General features: G+C 33.7%; 1 protein-coding gene across 1 annotated transcript in view; it reads left to right on the top strand.

The window, feature by feature from the left end:
• The window catches only part of LOC124369304 (dynein regulatory complex protein 9-like), a 34048-nt gene extending 33482 nt beyond the window's left edge, over positions 1 to 566 (top strand). The window contains exon 6 of the mRNA XM_046827241.1: positions 103 to 566. Coding sequence (XP_046683197.1) covers positions 103 to 306 — 204 coding nt within the window. The 3' untranslated portion in view covers positions 307 to 566. The remainder of the gene's footprint in view (positions 1 to 102) is intronic.
• The last annotated feature ends 18944 nt before the right edge of the window (positions 567 to 19510 follow it).

The following is a 19510-nucleotide window of genomic DNA, read 5'->3' as shown; positions in this document are numbered from 1 at the left end:
TTGGTTATATTTGGTGAAAATAAAAATATATAAGGGCTGTAAACATGAGTTTATTCCAATAGCATTGTTACCAACCAAGATTAGAGTAAACATTTTTTTCAGTACAAAAAACACCAAGAAGATATGAAATCATATTGTGAAGAAAGAATGGCTAGAGAGCACAAACAAGAAATGCAACTACACATCAGTGAAATGGCGACTAAGATTCAAGCATGGTGGCGGGGAACAATGGTGAGACGACATTTAGGTCCCTTCAAAGTAGATAAGAAGAAAAAACCAAAGGACAAACCCAAAAAGAAAAAATAATTCTAACAACAACATTACATACATCTTAGAAATTTTAATACATTTCTTACAGGTTTTTACCAGTTTGTGACCCAAGTATTGTACAGGTATAGATCTGTATAGTGCTTAGACTGTATAGAATTCTCCCACATGTTCTTAATCACTATGTGCCTGAAAGTTCATTATTGTCTTATTATTTGTAATATTAGGACGTATTAGTTTAATATACATGAATTTGTTATTATCATATTCACCAATAGTCACCTTAGCCTTTATTTACATATTCGTTAAGAACAGTAATTGCATCATATATAATATTAATAAAAACATTATTGATACAGTTAAAAAGTAATCAATAATAAAAAAAATGTACTATTGTCTAATTCTTTTATAACACAAGTGCTTTTGTTTTACTTTTAATATTATGAACAATATAAAATGGTTAAATAAAATCAAGGTTTATAAAATATTTTATCAAGGTATTAAAATGATTATAGTAAATTTTATCATCATCTACATTTTATTAGTAAATTTTAGTTTTTGTTTCAACCTTGATTCATTAATAAAAACTGCATTAATTTCAATTTTGAAGGATGTCTTGAATTGCGACTCCCTTTTTTCATTTTTTATGGTACACTTAAATGACCCACAATGTTTTTTAAAAAACTTTGTTAATTTGAAACAATGCATTCTGTTCATAAAAATGTCTTAAATCAGAATTCTTAAGTTTTTTGTAAAATCTGGATAAATTGATTGTGATTGCGTTACTTTGTAAAAGATATTTTATTAAATTGTAATCAATTGAAATAACTTTTATTTAGTTTTGAGAGATTTTCATTATTTAAAACAGAATTTTGATTCATTTTCACAGATTTTATATTCATTTTCAATAGAATTCATATTCAGATTTTACACACTCATTTTCAATAGACGTTATACTTAAAACAGAATTTTGATTCATTTTTACCAAATTTTACATTGATATTTTTACTGCTGTGTATTTTTGATGTTTTTTGGTATTTTTCATCCATATATGGATCAAATAGAACAGATTTGAACAGTTAGATTTTCTGTTCATTTACATAGATTTATGAATACATATATACATGTGTAAATGAATCAACTAAGTGTACTCCTTTCAAAATAATGTGTAATACAAACCAACAATATTTTTATTTTGAGTTGGAGTGTGAATGATATACAGGGTGTCCCATGAAGAAACGGAGAGAAACTGTCAGGACTTGTTCTTACGGTGAAAATAACGAAAAAAGTTCATATCACATAGGTCCAGAAACGCTTAGTTAGCGAGGTATACAGGGTGAAAGATTTCGCCCAGATTTCAGTGCCACCGTTATAAGGGAGCCCTATTAAATTATTTTGGGCGTTACCCAGGACGTAAAATTTAATGTATATTATGCAAATTGAACTGAAAAATTGAATAAAATTGGTACCAGACCTCTAGCTGCAGTGATTTTTAAGATATCTGAAGAAATACGCAAAATTCGGTGTCCAAAAACAAGTTTCATTTAGGTTTCAAGTAGATTAACTTTGTTAAATGTGTAACAAAGACGTAAAATTCTTTAACAAAACTTGTAAAGAATTAATTTCTTAAGATAATGATGTAAAATAAGCCAGTAAAAATTGTACGTAAACGTTAAGAAAATCAATTTTTAATTAAATAAATAACGTACGAAGAATAGACAAAATCGGTTACACTTTTTTTCTTGCTGAACGTACATGTTTTTATAAACTTTTATTTTCACTTACTATTGCAAAAAAAAAAAAAAAATGCTAACAAAATAACTAACCTTAGTTTAGTAACTGTTCGAAATTCCCTCCTTCACAATGCACACAGCACTCTGCTCGACGTAAAATATTTGTGGTGGCTCTGCGAATTATGTCTGGATTGTTTCTTATATTGTCAAGTGCGTTGCGAATTCTAACGAGTAATTCTTCCTTGGTATCAACTTTACGTTTATACACCATAGCTTTGATATGTCCCCATAAGAAGTAGTCAAGAGGCGATAAGTCAAGCGATCGTGGTGGCCATTTGATTGGTCCACCACGCCCAATCCAGTTCAAGAAATTAGCATTCAAATGATTTCTAGCTACTAAAGAAAAATGAGGAGGTGCACCATCGTGTTGGAAAATCATTTTTAATCTTTTTTGTAAAGGGATATCTTCCAAAAGAGCTGGTAAATCATTTTTCAGAAATTGTTCGTACATATTTCCTGTAAGGTTTCCTTCAAAAACGAATGGTCCTAGAATTTTGTCATCAATAACGGCACACCAAACATGTGAAATCTGTGTTGGTAAAAGGTTTTTACGGTACCATGTAGATTTTATTCGGTCCATAAATGACTATTTCTGCAATTGAAGGACCCGTTTCTCGTGAAAGTTGCTTCATCAGTAAATAAAATTGAATTCACCCTATCAGCATTGTCTAGAAGCCAATGAGAAAAGTTTAACCGTAAAGGGTAATCTGTCGGCAGCAAATGTTGTACCTTTTGCAGGTGAAAAGGATGAAGTCTCTCTTTACGCAAGATGCACCACACTTTGTTTCTCGATAAACGAGTGCGATACGCAATTCGCCTCGTACTAGTACCCGGGCTATGATGAATATGTTGAATCACTTGAAGTTCATCGTTAACGCGATGATGTGCCTGCCGTTCAACCGAAAACGAAATTGTTGGAAATGATCCATTCGTTCTTAAAAACTGAAACACTGAAGAAAAGGTTTTTGCATTCGGAATCCACCTTGCAGGAAATTTTTCCTGATATTCACGTCGAGCAGCTTTCGCATTTCCATTAGCATATCCGTAACAGAACATTATGTCGGCATATTCTTCATTAGAAAATTGAAACGGCATATTAACTTTTATACTGTATCAATATTTACACTTAACTTATCTGTATGACACTTCAATATAAAATATTCAAAAAAAGTTTGTAATTGTGATTGTTGAACAGCTGTTAGTACTGCCAACCTATGAAAATAATATTTTTGTTACAAAAGTTGTAGAATAATGTAAATTAATTCACAGTTATTGTTAAGTTTCAGATTTTATGACACTAAAGTTTTTTTACTAACTGTATGTAATCCATTAGAAAAAATAGAAGAATGTTTGAATGTTTCTATAAATAAAATCTATACATAATTATTTTCAATAATATTTTCAATAATTAACATGTTTTCTCCAAATGTTAGGATGTACATTCAGTAAGAAAAAAAATGTAACCGATTTTGTCTATTCTTCGTACGTTATTTATTTAATTAAAAATTGATTTTCTTAAAGTTTACGTATAATTTTTATTGGCTTATTTTACATTATTATCTTAAGAAATTAATTCTTTACAAGTTTTGTTCAAGAATTTTACGTGTTTGTTACACATTTAACAAAGTTAATCTACTTGAAACCTAAATGAAACTTGTTTTTGGACACCGAATTTTGCGTATTTCTTCAGATATCTTAAAAATCACTGCAGCTAGAGATCTGGTACCAATTTTATTCAATTTTTCAGTTCAATTTGCATAATATACATTAAATTTTACGTCCTGGGTAACGCCCAAAATAATTTAATAGGGCTCCCTTACAACGGTGGCACTGAAATCTGGGCGAAATCTTTCACCCTGTATACCTCGCTAACTAAGCGTTTCTGGACCTATGCGATATGAACTTTTTTCGTTATTTTCACCGTAAGAACAAGTCCTGACTGTTTTTCTTCCTCCGTTTCTTCATGGGACACCCTGTATATATATATATATATATATATATATATATATATATATATATATATATATATATATATATATATATATATGGCAGACATTTAAGTGATAACAAGGCAAGTGAAGTGAATATGCTGAGATTTTGTGGAATCTTAAAAAGCAATAAAGTAATATAAAATGTTGTAATTTAAGATTGAAATCAAATGGATGTCTTCAAACAAGCTCATATATCTGACTCGACACCAGCTAAATAATAAATTAGTACAGTATTATATTATATAATATTTAATCAGTGTTCCTCTAACTATAAATAAAAAATGCTAGTTATAAACTTGTAATATTGTAAACATTTATTATATCCAAATATATAAATTGGTAGACTAAAGGTATTACTATAACATATAACTTAATATTGTGAACACATAAAAAGAAGTATCATAAATAAAATAAATATATTATCCATGGAGGTAGCCTAAAATATTAAAATTTACATATTTGTAAAATTACAGCTTTTCTTACCATAATACCAATTATGCTTTATACTTAACTATGATTGAAATGTATTATCTAGGTGGTTTCAAGTCAGATATTATGAACTTGTTTGAAGATATCAATTTGATTTAAATCTTGAATTACAAAATGTTATGTTATGTGATTGTGCTTTTTAAGATTCCACAAAATTTCAGCATATTCATTCGCCTTGTTATAACTTCAAATTTAAACTATTGTTGGTTTGTATTTATACCCTATTTTATACAGAGTACTCTTAGTTGATACATTCACAATTACATTAAGTGCTAACAATATTTCCCCAAAATTATTGTCACGTGCTCTATTTTTATTGTTGTGACAAAAATTGACTTAAATTTCAAATAGCATGTTCAAACTTATTTACCCGTGGTGAATATAAAATTATAATCAGAAACGTTTTAACGTTTTGAAAAAAGGAATCCTTTAATTAACTATCACAAAATATGAGGCGTATCAACCACTAACAGTATTTACAGACAGACCATAATTTGAAAACACTTGTTCTTTAAGATTATTAATAATAATAGATGAAATTACATTTTGAATAGCAATGGTCAGTACTTTGAAAAGTCGCCAATCAATACCAGTTAATAACTATTCATTTTGTTTACTGGGTTTTGTCCCCATTGTATATTTTTTCAATTGAATCCTAAGATATTTGATTTATTAGACTTTCTTTATCCTTAAAATTGGACGCTTTGCATCTGAAACACTCCTTACAAGATACACATTTAGACTTCACAGTTGCATTTAACTTTGGATTTTACAATATTCTGAAATTCTACGTTGTGTTTTTAACAGTCCCAAATGCCCTCCATTTAAAGATTCCATAAATTGGTAAATAAATTCTTTTGTTTTTCACCATTTTCTGTGATGTATTACTATACCCCATTGTACGTTTAGTTCTGGTTCGTTTACATTGTTTCGTACATTGTTAAGGCCCACAAAAGCTAATGATAAATTTGTTACTTTAAAAAGACTTAATTTGTTTCATTACTGACAAATTCCTTATTTATAGGTTCATATATTGATTTCTCAATTTATACTAGTGTTATTATTTACCTCATATTCCTCAGTAAACAATCGGGATAAGAAATCAACATATAAACACATTGGTGGGGGGGGGGAGGTTAACATGGGTCATAAACTTGGCTTCCAAACAGAGGTCATCTAGTAACAAACTATAATATTATAAATGATGAAACTTTTATATGTTTATCTTACACAATATTAAATGTGCTATTTAGGACATATACTCATTCAATACAAACAAGCACATACCTTTTTATGCAGCGTATAGATTCTAAGAACCTCCATGATAAGAGGATCTAATGTTCTCATTAAGAAATTAAGCATGTTATAATTTGACACGTTAATTCACATTAACACACACACACACACACACACACACACACACACACACACACACACACACACACACACACACTGTTTTACCACCTGTGGATAGATTCATTCACTACATTCACTCACTATTTAAATAATTTAATATAATGTGAAAAATGTAGACCTACCCATGATCAAATCAAATCTTATTTATTGCTGTGACAATATTACATTGTATGGTATTAATAAGGATATCCAAACATTTCTGTATTTCATACTATAATACACATACAAACATACAATCTTTACAATCACACCTCTTTCATTCATCGCCAATGGAACCCACTTCGAACAGCGGTGTCAGTCTACTAATTGGGCGGTCTCCTAGTTGAAAGCCAAAAACTCACCTGCATTATAAAATGCCTGAGACACCAAGAAGCGTTTTAGGAGAGCCTTTAATGCCTTAAGCGTTGGAGCATCTTTGATTGAATTGAGCAGTCTATTGTGGAAATGAACACCCGGTTGCGAGGGCAAACGTTCATAAACCACCGTTCTGTGTTCCCAGTTCGTTAGTTTGCTCTGTTACTTGTCTTATAAATGTGTATGTCTTGACCTCTGGTTAAGACACATTTAGTCACACAAAATTAGGTTGTTTCCAATATATAGAGGCATGGCAGAGTAAACAGCTGCAATTTTTAGAAAGCTTGCCTGCACGGCTCTGAGTTAGTTTTTTGCGATGATTCGAATAGCTTTTTTTGGGGTCTGAATGCTCTTTGAAACTGAGTGTTTGCGCAAGCTCCCTAAAGGACCACTCCATACACCAGATGAGGGTACATCAAGCCATAATATGCCGTAATTAGTACCTGATTTGGGCAGCAGTATTTTACTAAAAACCTCAGAACAAAGATGCCTAGCAGATTTTGGCCCAAAAATGATCAATGTGCTTATTCCAAGTTAGTTCTCGTTCAAGGTACATTCCTGGGAATTTGACAGAGCTAAATTATTCAAGTGTGGAGTAAGAATAGAATATATAATATATATATATATATATATATATAATATATATATATATATATATATATATATACTGTTCTTATGTAAATTATATATACATATTATACTCTTATTTGAATACCCTGTTATGCCATATGTATTTATACAAACATTCTAAAACAAAACATACTATATTTTTTCATGAACATCGCTTTGCGCAAATGCCTTGTATTGAAATCTAAGGAAGTGAAGGGGCAAACTGATAGATATGAATTGGAACGCATAGCTGTCTAAGCTAAATAAAATTACTTAACATAATTAACTAGGAAAACCCGTAGTAAATTTTTAATGTCAACATTTTGTTTCAACAATTGATAGAGAGCTGGAATTTTCACAGAATATTTTTAAAACCTATTTACTGAATTGTGTAGAGTTTGAAAATGTTCGGTATATAAATGGGCAATAAATATATAAAATCCAACGTTGAAACCTCTTTGTGGGACACCCGGTATATATATATATATATATATATATATATATATATATATATATATATATACAGGGTGTACATAAAGTCCTGCACTGGTATAATATTTTCTAAACGATAACAGATAAATGAACAAGATTTGGTACATCAATACTACACCTAAAAATCTACTTTTTGAAGGAACTATCAGTTTTCTGTAATATCATGGGGACGTCCCGCAAGGAGTCGGAAGGAAATCTTAAATAGGAGCATAGGTCAATATGCACATCATTTTAAAGGGCTTATCTAGCAGAGTTTAATGCCGCAAACCGCACTCAAAAAGATTGATCCAGTACAAAATGGCGGCTGTTCAAAGGTTTTACTTGGTTACATTTCATTAGTAGCCATAACCCCGGTAAAGCAAAACTGCAACCAAACGAATACTGCAGATAAATACTACATTATGATTGTCAGTTGTACAGAAGTGAATTATGACGTAGGTTATCCTCAAGGGGTACAAATATGGTCCTAATATATTGATAACGGGGAAAACCTGATAACAGTAACAATTAAAAAGCTCTTATCTTTGGGTCGCAGTTTGGACTTTCCAATTAGCCAGTCTATTCATAGTAGGCTATTCTAGTTTTCTTGTTTTAGTAGTGCTGTCCAACCTTTCTATCAGTGCACTTTAGTACAAAAGAGTTTGTCGTATTGCTTGTAGTTCTTCAACTACACTATGTTGCTTGACGAACGTGAACGTATAACACTTCTTATGATGGTTGGTTGGGGAAACAACGGACGATCACACGAGGAAGCATGCCATTTATTTCATGAATACTTTCACGAGAGGCAGCCAATTTCTAGAACAACTGTAGGGAGAACTGTTCAACGCTTTATGGAAACAGGAAGTGTTTCCGATCGTCATAGGACAGGAAGGCCCGCTACTGCGACAACTGAAGGCAACTCTTTAGATGTATTGCACTCATTTATTGAGAATACGCAAGAGTCCCTACGCTCAGCAACACAAACTCATGACATCTCTGTTACGTCTGTTAAAAAGATTCTGAAAGGGTCTAATTTTAAGCCTTATAAAGTTCATTTGGTGCACGAACTCAACGAAGTTGATTTCGATCGACGTATAGAATTTTGTGAATATAATATCAATATATTAGGACCATATTTGTACCCCTTGAGGATAACCTACGTCATAATTCACTTCTGTACAACTGACAATCATAATGTAGTATTTATCTGCAGTATTCGTTTGGTTGCAGTTTTGCTTTACCGGGGTTATGGCTACTAATGAAATGTAACCAAGTAAAACCTTTGAACAGCCGCCATTTTGTACTGGATCAATCTTTTTGAGTGCGGTTTGCGGCATTAAACTCTGCTAGATAAGCCCTTTAAAATGATGTGCATATTGACCTATGCTCCTATTTAAGATTTCCTTCCGACTCCTTGCGGGACGTCCCCATGATATTACAGAAAACTGATAGTTCCTTCAAAAAGTAGATTTTTAGGTGTAGTATTGATGTACCAAATCTTGTTCATTTATCTGTTATCGTTTAGAAAATATTATACCAGTGCAGGACTTTATGTACACCCTGTATATAAAGAGTATATATATAAAGAGTTAAACATTTTGCCACTGTTATAAAAAGATAATTAGAAAGTTACTAGTTCTATGAACCGAAATAGAAATGTTTATTATTATTGTTGGATGGTGTACTGATGGTAAAAATTGTATTTGTGTTTAATTGATTTTACCTCCGAAAGAAGTCTTATGTGGAATATGGGAAAAGAAAGATAAAGACACCACTGTTATTCCTTTGAATAATGCACTGTTGTTCCTGTCTTTACACGAGCAGGACGTCCGCAACAAGGTTCCACACAAGGGGAGAAATGACACCACCCTGAGGACAGCCCCTCGTAGTCCTTGCACTGATGGTTGCTCCCATAAGAATAGTAGTAACCACCCTGTCTGTGAGCAAGGCCCTTATCCAGTCACATATTTGACCATCAATATCACGTCTCGAGACCGCTTTAACAATAGCCTAAGTGTCTGTATTGTCAAAAACGCTTTAATGTCCAGAAAGACACCTATACTTCTTTCGCTGCCAGATCCTTCTCTATCCTGCATACCAGTTTATGGAAGACTAAACCGCATGATCTTCCTGGAGTGTAAGCATGCTGATTTGGATATATAAGGCGCTCCAGGAGAGATCGCTCCCAAACAAACCTAGGGACTATCTTCTCAAAGGCTCTTGAGAAGAAAGGAGGACATACATATCGGCCTAAAGGACTTACAACAACAACTCCCTCCAACAACTTCTTCCAAGTCAACGCCCGATCAATCAATGTTTCAGTGAAACAATCTGAAAGCCAAAAGATACCATGCATCAATAGCAAGCCTACAACTATTTACTATTATTTTATTTGAAGAACTGTGCGCTAGGCATAGTGGGGCAGTGGTGTTAGACTTCAATCTTATTAGAAGGGGTGCATTTACAAGAAACGGAATGCATTTGAAAACCAATAGTAAGCGACTCTTGGCAAGGCACCTGATACAATGCATGCAGGAGCTAGGTCACATTCCTGATGCAGCGCCGTCTTCTCCTCCTACAGACAACCGAAGACAATCCTCTGCCAGCCGGAAGTCTTCGTCGGCTGGCGTAACCGAGCCTCGCACGCTGCCATACGAGACTTTTGCTGACACGGTCAAGACGACGAAGAATAGTGTGAAAAAAGCAAAAAACTTTCCACCCCTAATGACTACGACAGTAACCTAGGGATATCAGCACTGGACACTCAAAAACGTTTTTCGAATTCCAAATCAAAATTTAACAAAAATTCACAATTCTTTACAAACACTTTCAGTGTTGCATCAAAGTGCACAGAGTGCATCCAACAAAATTGAGGAGCTATCGCTCATGGCAGATGAACTGCAACCTGATATTTTCATTATCTCTGAGCATGGTTTCACACCTGAAAATGCTGCTCTGTTCAGAATTGACAATTATCAATTGGCAACGATATTTAATCGAACGCAATACAAAGGGGGAGGTGTGGCAATTTTTGTCAAATCGAAACTGGTATTTCAACCCTTAAGAGTTGACTACACTAGTGAGTTGGACTTTGAAGCGAAAGGTATACAAATCAGTCTAAATTTTTCTGGAAAACTTGTAATAATTGGCGTATATAGATCCCCGAACGGATGCTTCACAACATTTTTTTGAACAATTCGAGTCCATTCTAAATTTGTTAAGTTCCAAGGCATTGAAATTCATTATTACTGGTGATTTCAACATTGATGTATTAGACCACACAAACCCTCATATCCAGCGGTTTCACGATGTTCTCACTTCTTTTGACTTAGTCTGGTCCGTGAACACACCAACTCGAGTGACTGCCAGGTCGAGTACGGCCATTGACAACGTCATCACAAACTTTCCGGGCGTCTCTGTTACTGTTCTCGACGCGGCCATCTCTGACCATTTCGCACAGGAGACTGTAATCAAACAATTCAATCCTAAATACGAACCCTCTTCAGCAAAATTTAAAAGAGATTAAAAAAATGAAAACATTAAAATTCTCAACAGATTCCTCCAAAGAGAATCTTGGTCATTTGTGGATGCTTTTGAACACGTAGAGGAAGCATTCACTGCGTTCAATGACTGCCTTAATTATTACCTAAATATTACTTGCCCATATAGAATGATCAAGGAGCGATATCATAGGAAGAGTAATACCTGGATTACTCAGGATATTCTCTACTTGAGAGAAAGGCTCAAATTTTACCATTCAATTTATTTAAAATCAAATAACGAAAACTTCAAAAAATGTTATAGAAGATTTAAACAAAATTATCGCAAAGAAATAAAAGCCGCTAAAGCCGGGATATTGAACAAAAATTGGAGAACGTGGAAAATTTTTCAAAAAGTGCGTGGGAAGTAATAAAAAGCGTTACATCACAAACAAAATACTCAAAACAATCAAATCTGAAACTAAAAACTGACGGTAAATTAACAGACGACCCATTTCTAGTGGCTAGCGAATTTAATAATTTTTTTTTTCGACTGTGGCTGTACCAAGCACATCTTTCAGTTGTGACAATCTTGTAGAAAATGTAGTAGTGAGACCGGTCTCTTCCATGGTTCTGTTTCCTGTGGGGGAGGTGAATATGGCAGTCGTCTTGAGAGACTTCAAGCCGAAGAAGTCCGGCGACATCAACGGAATGTCAGTGTGGCTGATCAAGCGTTGCTTCAAGCACATCTTGACACCACTTACTAAATTGATAAATCTGTCCTTCGCCCAAGGCGTTTTCCCCTCAGCTTTGAAGACAGCAAGAGTGGTTCCGACCTTTCAAAAGGATGATCCTTGCATCGCAAGTAATTACCGTCCTGTTGCCATTCTTCCAGTCATGAGCAAAATTTTCGAAAAGGTTTTCATTAGAGGCTTGAAGGTTTTCTTGAACAGTTTGCTCAGCATATTTCTCGACCTTTCAAAGGCCTTAGACTGTGTGCATCATGGGACACTGTTGCATCAGTTATGGACATGTGGTGTCCGAGGTCAGCCGCATAAATGGCTTTCGTCATACCTCAGTGGCAGAGAGCAGTGTGTGCAGATCACGAACACCCTGTCAGGCAAAGTAAAAATGCAGTACAGTGTTCCCCAGGGTTCAATTTTGGGGCCCATACTTTTTCTCATTTACGTCAACAGATTGAATTCATCAATTCAAAGTGGAGAGGTGATTCAATATGCGGACGATACGACTCTCTGCATCAGATCAAGTACGAAACAAGATCTTGAGATCAAAGCCTTTATTGAACTAAACGCATGCATCGAGCACTTTTCCAAGATAAATCTAAAAACTAATTATGCCAAAACTAACATAATAAAATTTTGTCTCCGTCAACAAGAAGACGAATACAGACCAATTGTGATGGCAGATGAAGCTATCTTAGATGAAGCCGAATCCACCAAGTTTCTGGGGATGTACCTGGACCGGGGTCTGACCTGGAGCGATCACATTGACAGAGTTTCCTCAAAGGTTGCTTCAGGCATTTATGTCTTACACAATCTAGCAAAATTCTGCTCGTTTGATGTACTGAAAACAGCCTACTTTGGCATAGTACATCCACATTTGACCTACGGTTTGAGACTATGGGGCAGCTGTTCTAAATACAAATTTGACAGAGTATTTAGAACACAAAAGAAAGCTGTTCCAATAATTTCGAAATTAAAACCCAGAGTCGTGTAAAATTGCCTTCAGGGAGCTTTGATTTCTAATCTTACCCTGCCCCTATATTCTCGACGTCACCCTGTACTGCCGATTCAAATGTGAACTGGTTCAGGGCAGGGACGTCCATCAGTACGAGACCAGAGGCAGGAACAACTTCAGAAATGAACAGCATAGGACGGCTATGTTCGAACACTTGCCATCTGAAATCGGTGTCAAGTTAATCAATAAGCTCCCTGTAGATCTCAAACGAATTAATGAACCCAAACAATTCAAATCTCGACTAAGATACTCTTTGTTGTCAAAGGCATTTTACTCCGTTGATGAGTTTACGATGGGGCACTGGGATGAAAATTAGCATGTTATTGTTATTATTATTTTATTTATCCTTTTCTGATATCCAAAACATGCAAAATACAATATATTGTTAGGTTCACACATTAGTATGTGGAATTGACTGTGCCTATGATAAGATAGGTTTTAGTTTATAGATTTTTTAAATCAATATGTTGAAATGACGCTTGCAATGCAATTTTGTTAATAATTGTTTTACTGCAATAAAGAATTAGACATTTTTACATTACAAGTTTATGCGGGCCTCGTTTATTATTAAATCAACTACAGCACATTACAACATGAGCGCCGATCTGGAAACAGAGCAGCGTGTCGGTGACTCACTGTCACTACAGCTCGGCGAGTCTTTTATGTGCACCGGCGCGGTGCATAGACGTCTGGAGATCCATCTGTGCCCCCACCACTGTATAAAAAACCTCTTATACGCGGCACACATGGATCTCTAGACGTCTGTCGGCTCCGTAGTCAGCCAGTTTCAGTTCTCCCCAGTATCCGTCTGTTATCTACTTGGCTTGAGTTCTTATCGTGTCTTAAAATTGTAGTTCTCTGTCTTGTTTGTTTTCAACATTTAGATTTTAATTTAGTACCGTTACGTCTTTTTCAACACTAACTAAAAAGAGCAAAATAGAACATGAGTGCGTGTTAAAGAAATAATGAACTGTAAAATATTTTTTATTGAAATTTAAGGAAAGCCTCTTTGTTTATTAATGCAATAAAATTGGATAATGTGTTTAAGAATGATACAACAAAAACCTTAGACTTTTATTCGGAACAGTTCAGTGAAATGATGAGTGGCTTGGATAAAACTAAAAACGCGGCAGATTTTCATCAAGGCAATAAACTAGATTATTTGATAAGTGAGAACAATTTACTTAAGCAGAAGATGATCGGTTTGAAAAAGAAGCTTGACGCTAACGCTAGTTCCCATATTTGAAGAGTAAATGTCTAGAGACCCAGAGTGTTCCTGAAAATAATAATGAATATGTGACTGATTTGGTGATAGCTGTTGCCCGGGTCTTGGAGTTCAAAGTAGAACCGACAATGATTGGCGATGCGCATCGTCTTGCTGCCATTCCTGGGAGGTCTGGACCGCGCAGCCTCATCGTTAAGTTCTGTCGCAGATTTGACATGAAACAATTACGGCGCCTGGCCATTAGGTATAAGGGATTCTCTGCTTCAAACCTGGGTTTCTTGAGTGATTAAACCATATATGTCAATGACAAGAGAAACCAGGAACCTGTGGATTGACACTTGAAAACTCAAGGAGGAACTGCAGTATAAGTTTGTGTGGATTATCGCTGTTGGGAAAATCTTAATAAGAAAATCCTACGGATATCGCGGGACCGTTTGGACTTGCAACGCCTGAGATCCGAACCTAGGACTGGACCAGAGTTGTAAGGATGACCTCACGCGCTTCGTACCTCGCCGACAGATGCCTACATCTCCCATTCCAGTCACTCTAAAGGATAACCAGCCAACTGTCATCCACTGCATGTGTTGAAGTTTGTACACTTTTATTCTTTTTAGTATGTATTATTGTTTTTTCTGTGTCTATTTGCTTTAAGTATTATTCAGTCATTTATTGGTTGTTTATGTTTACTATTATTTATTCCGGTTCTTTATTGTTATGTTATGTAATATTATTCTGGTTATATATTATGCATATTTATTATCTTGATTATATATTGTTACTAAGTTTATCTGTATGTATTTAACTAGGTTAGCATTAATGGTTTCTAGTAACATTAACATTTATTATCAAAATGTAAGAAAATTGAGGATAAAAACATTACCTTTTAAATAGGGACCATTTAATTTGTCATAAATAATAACTATAAAATATTGTCCGCAGCAAAAACAATATTAAATCTTGTCAACTTTATAGTTTGGGCACTGCAGGAGAAAATAGCTGGGTAAGAATGAGTTTTTATAAGCCCTTTTCAATTACTTTGGAGTTTGTATATTTTCTTCCTAATTCACCATGGTTTTCTTACAAATTGTTTTTCAAACAATATAAAGTATTAATTATTGGAGATTTTAATTTACCAGTAACGGGGGTTTAATTTACATTCGCTAATGGTGAAGAAGTTTGCAAAATTGTTATTCTTTATTTAAATGTATAACCTTAAATTAAAACATAATGTATTGAACTGCTTTGGAAGAACACTAGATTTAGTGTTGACTGACATTTCTGATTGAAATGTATTACAAGATGGCCGTTAAATGTAAAGTTAGGCTGTTATCACCCTGCTTTGAAAATTTGTTTTTGAATATGCCATTAGTAATTAAGTTCAAAACTTCTTAACTGCTGATAAGTCAAATAATTAAATAAATAATAGTTTAACAAACTAAAAAAAACACGCTTTTATAGCTAACCAAACTAAAAAAATAGAAAATAATTTGTAATTACAAAGAGGTTATTATGGTAGTAGAAGGCAAAACAATCATTCATAGTCAATCACCTCAAAATAAAATTAGAATAAAATTTAAGTTATTAACAAAATAAATTAATTCAGAGTAAAAAGCGTGGGGTGCTTGATATATTAAATATTACAATCATTCTATCGGTAATTATCTTTGAGAGGAGACTTATGAAATGTAGTAAATGCTACATAGACTTGTCCAGCAGCAAACAATCGCGAGCCTAGATCAAGGATGTCGGGTCGGACAGGTTTTTGCCTTTGGTGCGTTTCTGTCATCGGTGCCCCATTAAAGGTTCTGTCCTATTAATAGCTACCAACGGGGAAATAGCAACCTGCATCGCCTCACTAGACTCCTCGAGCTTGCACTTAAGATGTCGGCTCTGATCCCTGGAGACTCGGAGCTTCGCAGTTCTCTTTAGATTAATTATTGTAGTAAAAATCGAAGGCTGGCATCTAAGCTACCAAGGAACTGTGGCTGTTTGAAACATCTTTGCCGGACTTGAGGGTTAGTTATGTGAAGTATTTAATAAACGTAATGTTGGCTGGTATATATAATTTATCATTCTTACTGAGCTGTATTAAAGCTATTACTTATTTGAGATATACTATTATAAAATGTTACACCCTTAACTAAGTTGAATTTTTCGTATCGTAAATCATTTTATATTTTTATCATATAATTGATATATATATATATATATATATATATATATATATATATATATATACAGGGTGTATATTATGTCTGGAAACACCCAAATATATCCTTTAATAATTTAAATATAAATTTGAAACCTCTTACAATCGTGATAGAGATTGGGCATCTACTTTTTGGAACAATGTTTTGTTATGTCACACCAACGGGGGACGTCCTGCCGAGGGTAAGAAATTAGAGTGCTTTGTTTTTTATTTTGATTCTTTTTTAATGTATTGTCAGTAATGTATTTTCTTAAAAAAAATTTTATTAACTTTGATATTAAAATTCAATTGAACTATTGATTTTGGGTTTTGTTTTAATTAAACGCCTAAACACACTCATGTTAGTTACAATATTAACACAAAATGCTCCTAGTTAAATAAGTTTGATAAAGAGCCTGAATTTGTTACAAACACGGCCAGGTCCAAAAGTTGGTTACAAACCCGGCCACGTCCATTTTTATTTTCTAAATATCTAATAAGCCACTTGTTTGTTGTAATACATCATGTATAATTTTAATTTCGGTCATAGATCTCAACTCATACAAAAAAACCAGCTTTAATAGTATGTTGAATCATTATGAAACAGTTTTTGCTCTCTCCTGAACATTTTTGTAAAATGGACCTGGCCGTGTTTGTAAATAGACTACTCAAATATAAAATAAAAAAAAAATAAAAAAAGTGTTTTTTTTTTTAATAAAATTGTATTTTTTTAAATAGTCCCTAACACAGAATAACAACTAATAAAATATGCTTAATTGTATATAGTAAATAGCTGTGCTCGTGGTCATAATTGTATTAATGACGGCTAAATACTTATGCTGAGTTACATATGTCCTTAGAACAGCATGGCTTTTTACCCGTGCATTGCACTTTCTCCTCCCCCCCTCTTCTGACGAACCCATGCCATGTTGAAGATGCGGCCCATAGGTACAAAAAGATTGCAGACCCCTGATTGACATAATCCTAACTTCAGCATAATGAAACTACCTTCCAATTCCACATCCAACATGCAAAATCATGTCATTTAACACACTGGTCTAATTAAGGCTCTCAATGAAATTTTCATAGCCTGCATCACAGCGTTATACCAACTTATGAGGTTAAGAGTAGTTGTTTGCGGTCATCAAGCCCTGTACTTTGAAAGAACCCAAGAATCTCTTCAGATCAAGTTTTGCCACTAAGACATTGGACGCCCAGGACATGTGCTGATTTTTAATACCAGTTCTTCCTGGCTTGTATTTCACATCATGTACGTCTTAAATTCTGTTTCGCTTGCTCATAGGCGTGCCTTTAAAGCATTTGTTTGGTATTTCAATTTAATCAAATTGTTGTCCTGACTTCTGGAAAGTTACAAAAGTAGTACCCATATTTACAAAAGCCAGAAAAAAAACATATAACAAACTGTAGACCCGTTACTATTTTATCAACACCTGCTAAGTTATTCCAGTCAATTTTATATAGTAGAATATTTCATCATGTAAGGAATTTTACTGCCTCGTTTCAGCATTTGTTTTGGACAAAAAAGAACAGGTGGCCGTGGTTTACACAGATTTTGCTAAAGCATTCAACATCAAGTATTATTAAATAACTAAAAACTTTCAGATTTTCAAATGACACTGCAATGTTTGTCATCGTATCTTTTTAAGAGAAAACAGTTAGTTTCTTAAAATGTATTCCTTTTTAATGAGTTTCATGTTCAATCTGGTGTGTCTCAGGACTCTAATCTTGGTCCGTTGCTTTATATGTGTTTATTAATGATATTGTTAACTGTTTAAAAAATTTCTAACGTCTTGTTGTATGCAGATGTCATGAAGATATTTAGGGCGATTATAAGTGTAAATGATTGCGAACTGCTTCTAGAAGACTTGTATTGTTTATTTGTTTGAAGCCAAACCGGCTTGAGATTTAATGCTCATAAATGTTTAGTAGTGTGGTACACTAGAAAAATGCAAAACATTATCATTCTTGACTATTTAATAGATACCCATGTTTTGTCAATTCCGTCTGATGTTTAAATATTTGTGTATATTATTTGATAGTACTTTGCATTTTCTGGTCATATAATGTAGATATGTAAAACCTCTTACAAATTTATTGGGTCTTTATGTAAATCTAGTACGTTTTCTTTAGTAATATCGAAACTTAAGTTTGGCATCCATTCCATTGTAACTTGATTGATATGATTGAATAGATACAAATTAAGTTCTTAAAATTTTCTTTATTTTAAAGTTTTTGGAGTTTATATTAAACTTGTACCATACACTGATTTAATAACTCTGTTTGAATTTGAGAGTTTGCGTAAGTAGCGCTGTGTGGGATATCTAGTTTTCCTAAAACAAAACAAACAAAAAACTGGTAAGTGGAGTGGTTAACAGTAGAGAGTTACTTTCCAGCTTGAACTTTAATTTTCCCCGCCTCTCGTCCAGAACTCGAGCGTTGTTCTGTCTTCACTTTGCTCATATAGCTTTGGGCACATATTCTCCCACCAATGTGATGATGCGATTACACAACGCTCTGCCTGATAGTTTTGATATGCTGTCGTCGACTTTGACCCTTTTCGCCGCAGCCGTCACTGTTCTAAGATCTGGTAAATTGATAAATTGCTTTTCCTTCCTCTTTGCAAATAAATAAGTTAATAAGAAATGTCTGTCACTCTAAATGTAGTTAAATTTACTGTTATTGGTTTCCTTTTATCTCTTTGTAAATTTAATTATGCGCTACACATTTATTAGTTAAGATATAGCATGTTGTATTTTGTATGATTTGGGTTGTACACTATGTGTTTATAAGTTTAGTCTATTATTTAATTAACATGAATTTCATACCCCATGGACTCTGTGAATATTATTATTGAACATTTTAAATTAGATTGATTGAGTAGCAGGAAGCATGATCATGTTGTTGAATATTTGATTTATTCATTTTCGTTTGTAATGCTAGTGATTATGTAATTATATTGTGATTTGCTACAGTGTAAGTGGATTTCCATCTGTTTTGTAGCATATGAATTTCTATAAATAAATTAATAATAACAATTTTATGCGAGTCTTCCAGAGTATTTTACACAACTGAAAATGTTTGCAGCAAATATTTTCAGAACATTTGGTAGTAGGAATAAAACTTTTTCGCGAATGAAGCAGATTAAGTCGTGACTCACTCAAGGCTTACTGGTGAACATTTACATCAACTTCTAAGAACTTAGAATGTTACCAACGACAGCGTTAAAAAAGTGGCGTCTAAGATGCAAGCCTAATCATCCCAAGAAGGACAATCGTAATACTTCAAAAATGCTTATTTCCTTGTTTCTTTTGTTAATATTTGTTAATATAATAATACACGCTTGTTTAATTAATATTAAACCTGTACTGAATTGATATATCATCAATATTGATATTAGTTAGAATTATTATGCATTCACACAATTATTAATGCATAAATGAGTAGCC

Source organism: Homalodisca vitripennis, chromosome X, assembly GCF_021130785.1.
Source record: "Homalodisca vitripennis isolate AUS2020 chromosome X, UT_GWSS_2.1, whole genome shotgun sequence".
NCBI lineage: Eukaryota > Metazoa > Arthropoda > Insecta > Hemiptera > Cicadellidae > Homalodisca > Homalodisca vitripennis.
This window is presented reverse-complemented; position numbering and strand designations above follow the sequence as displayed.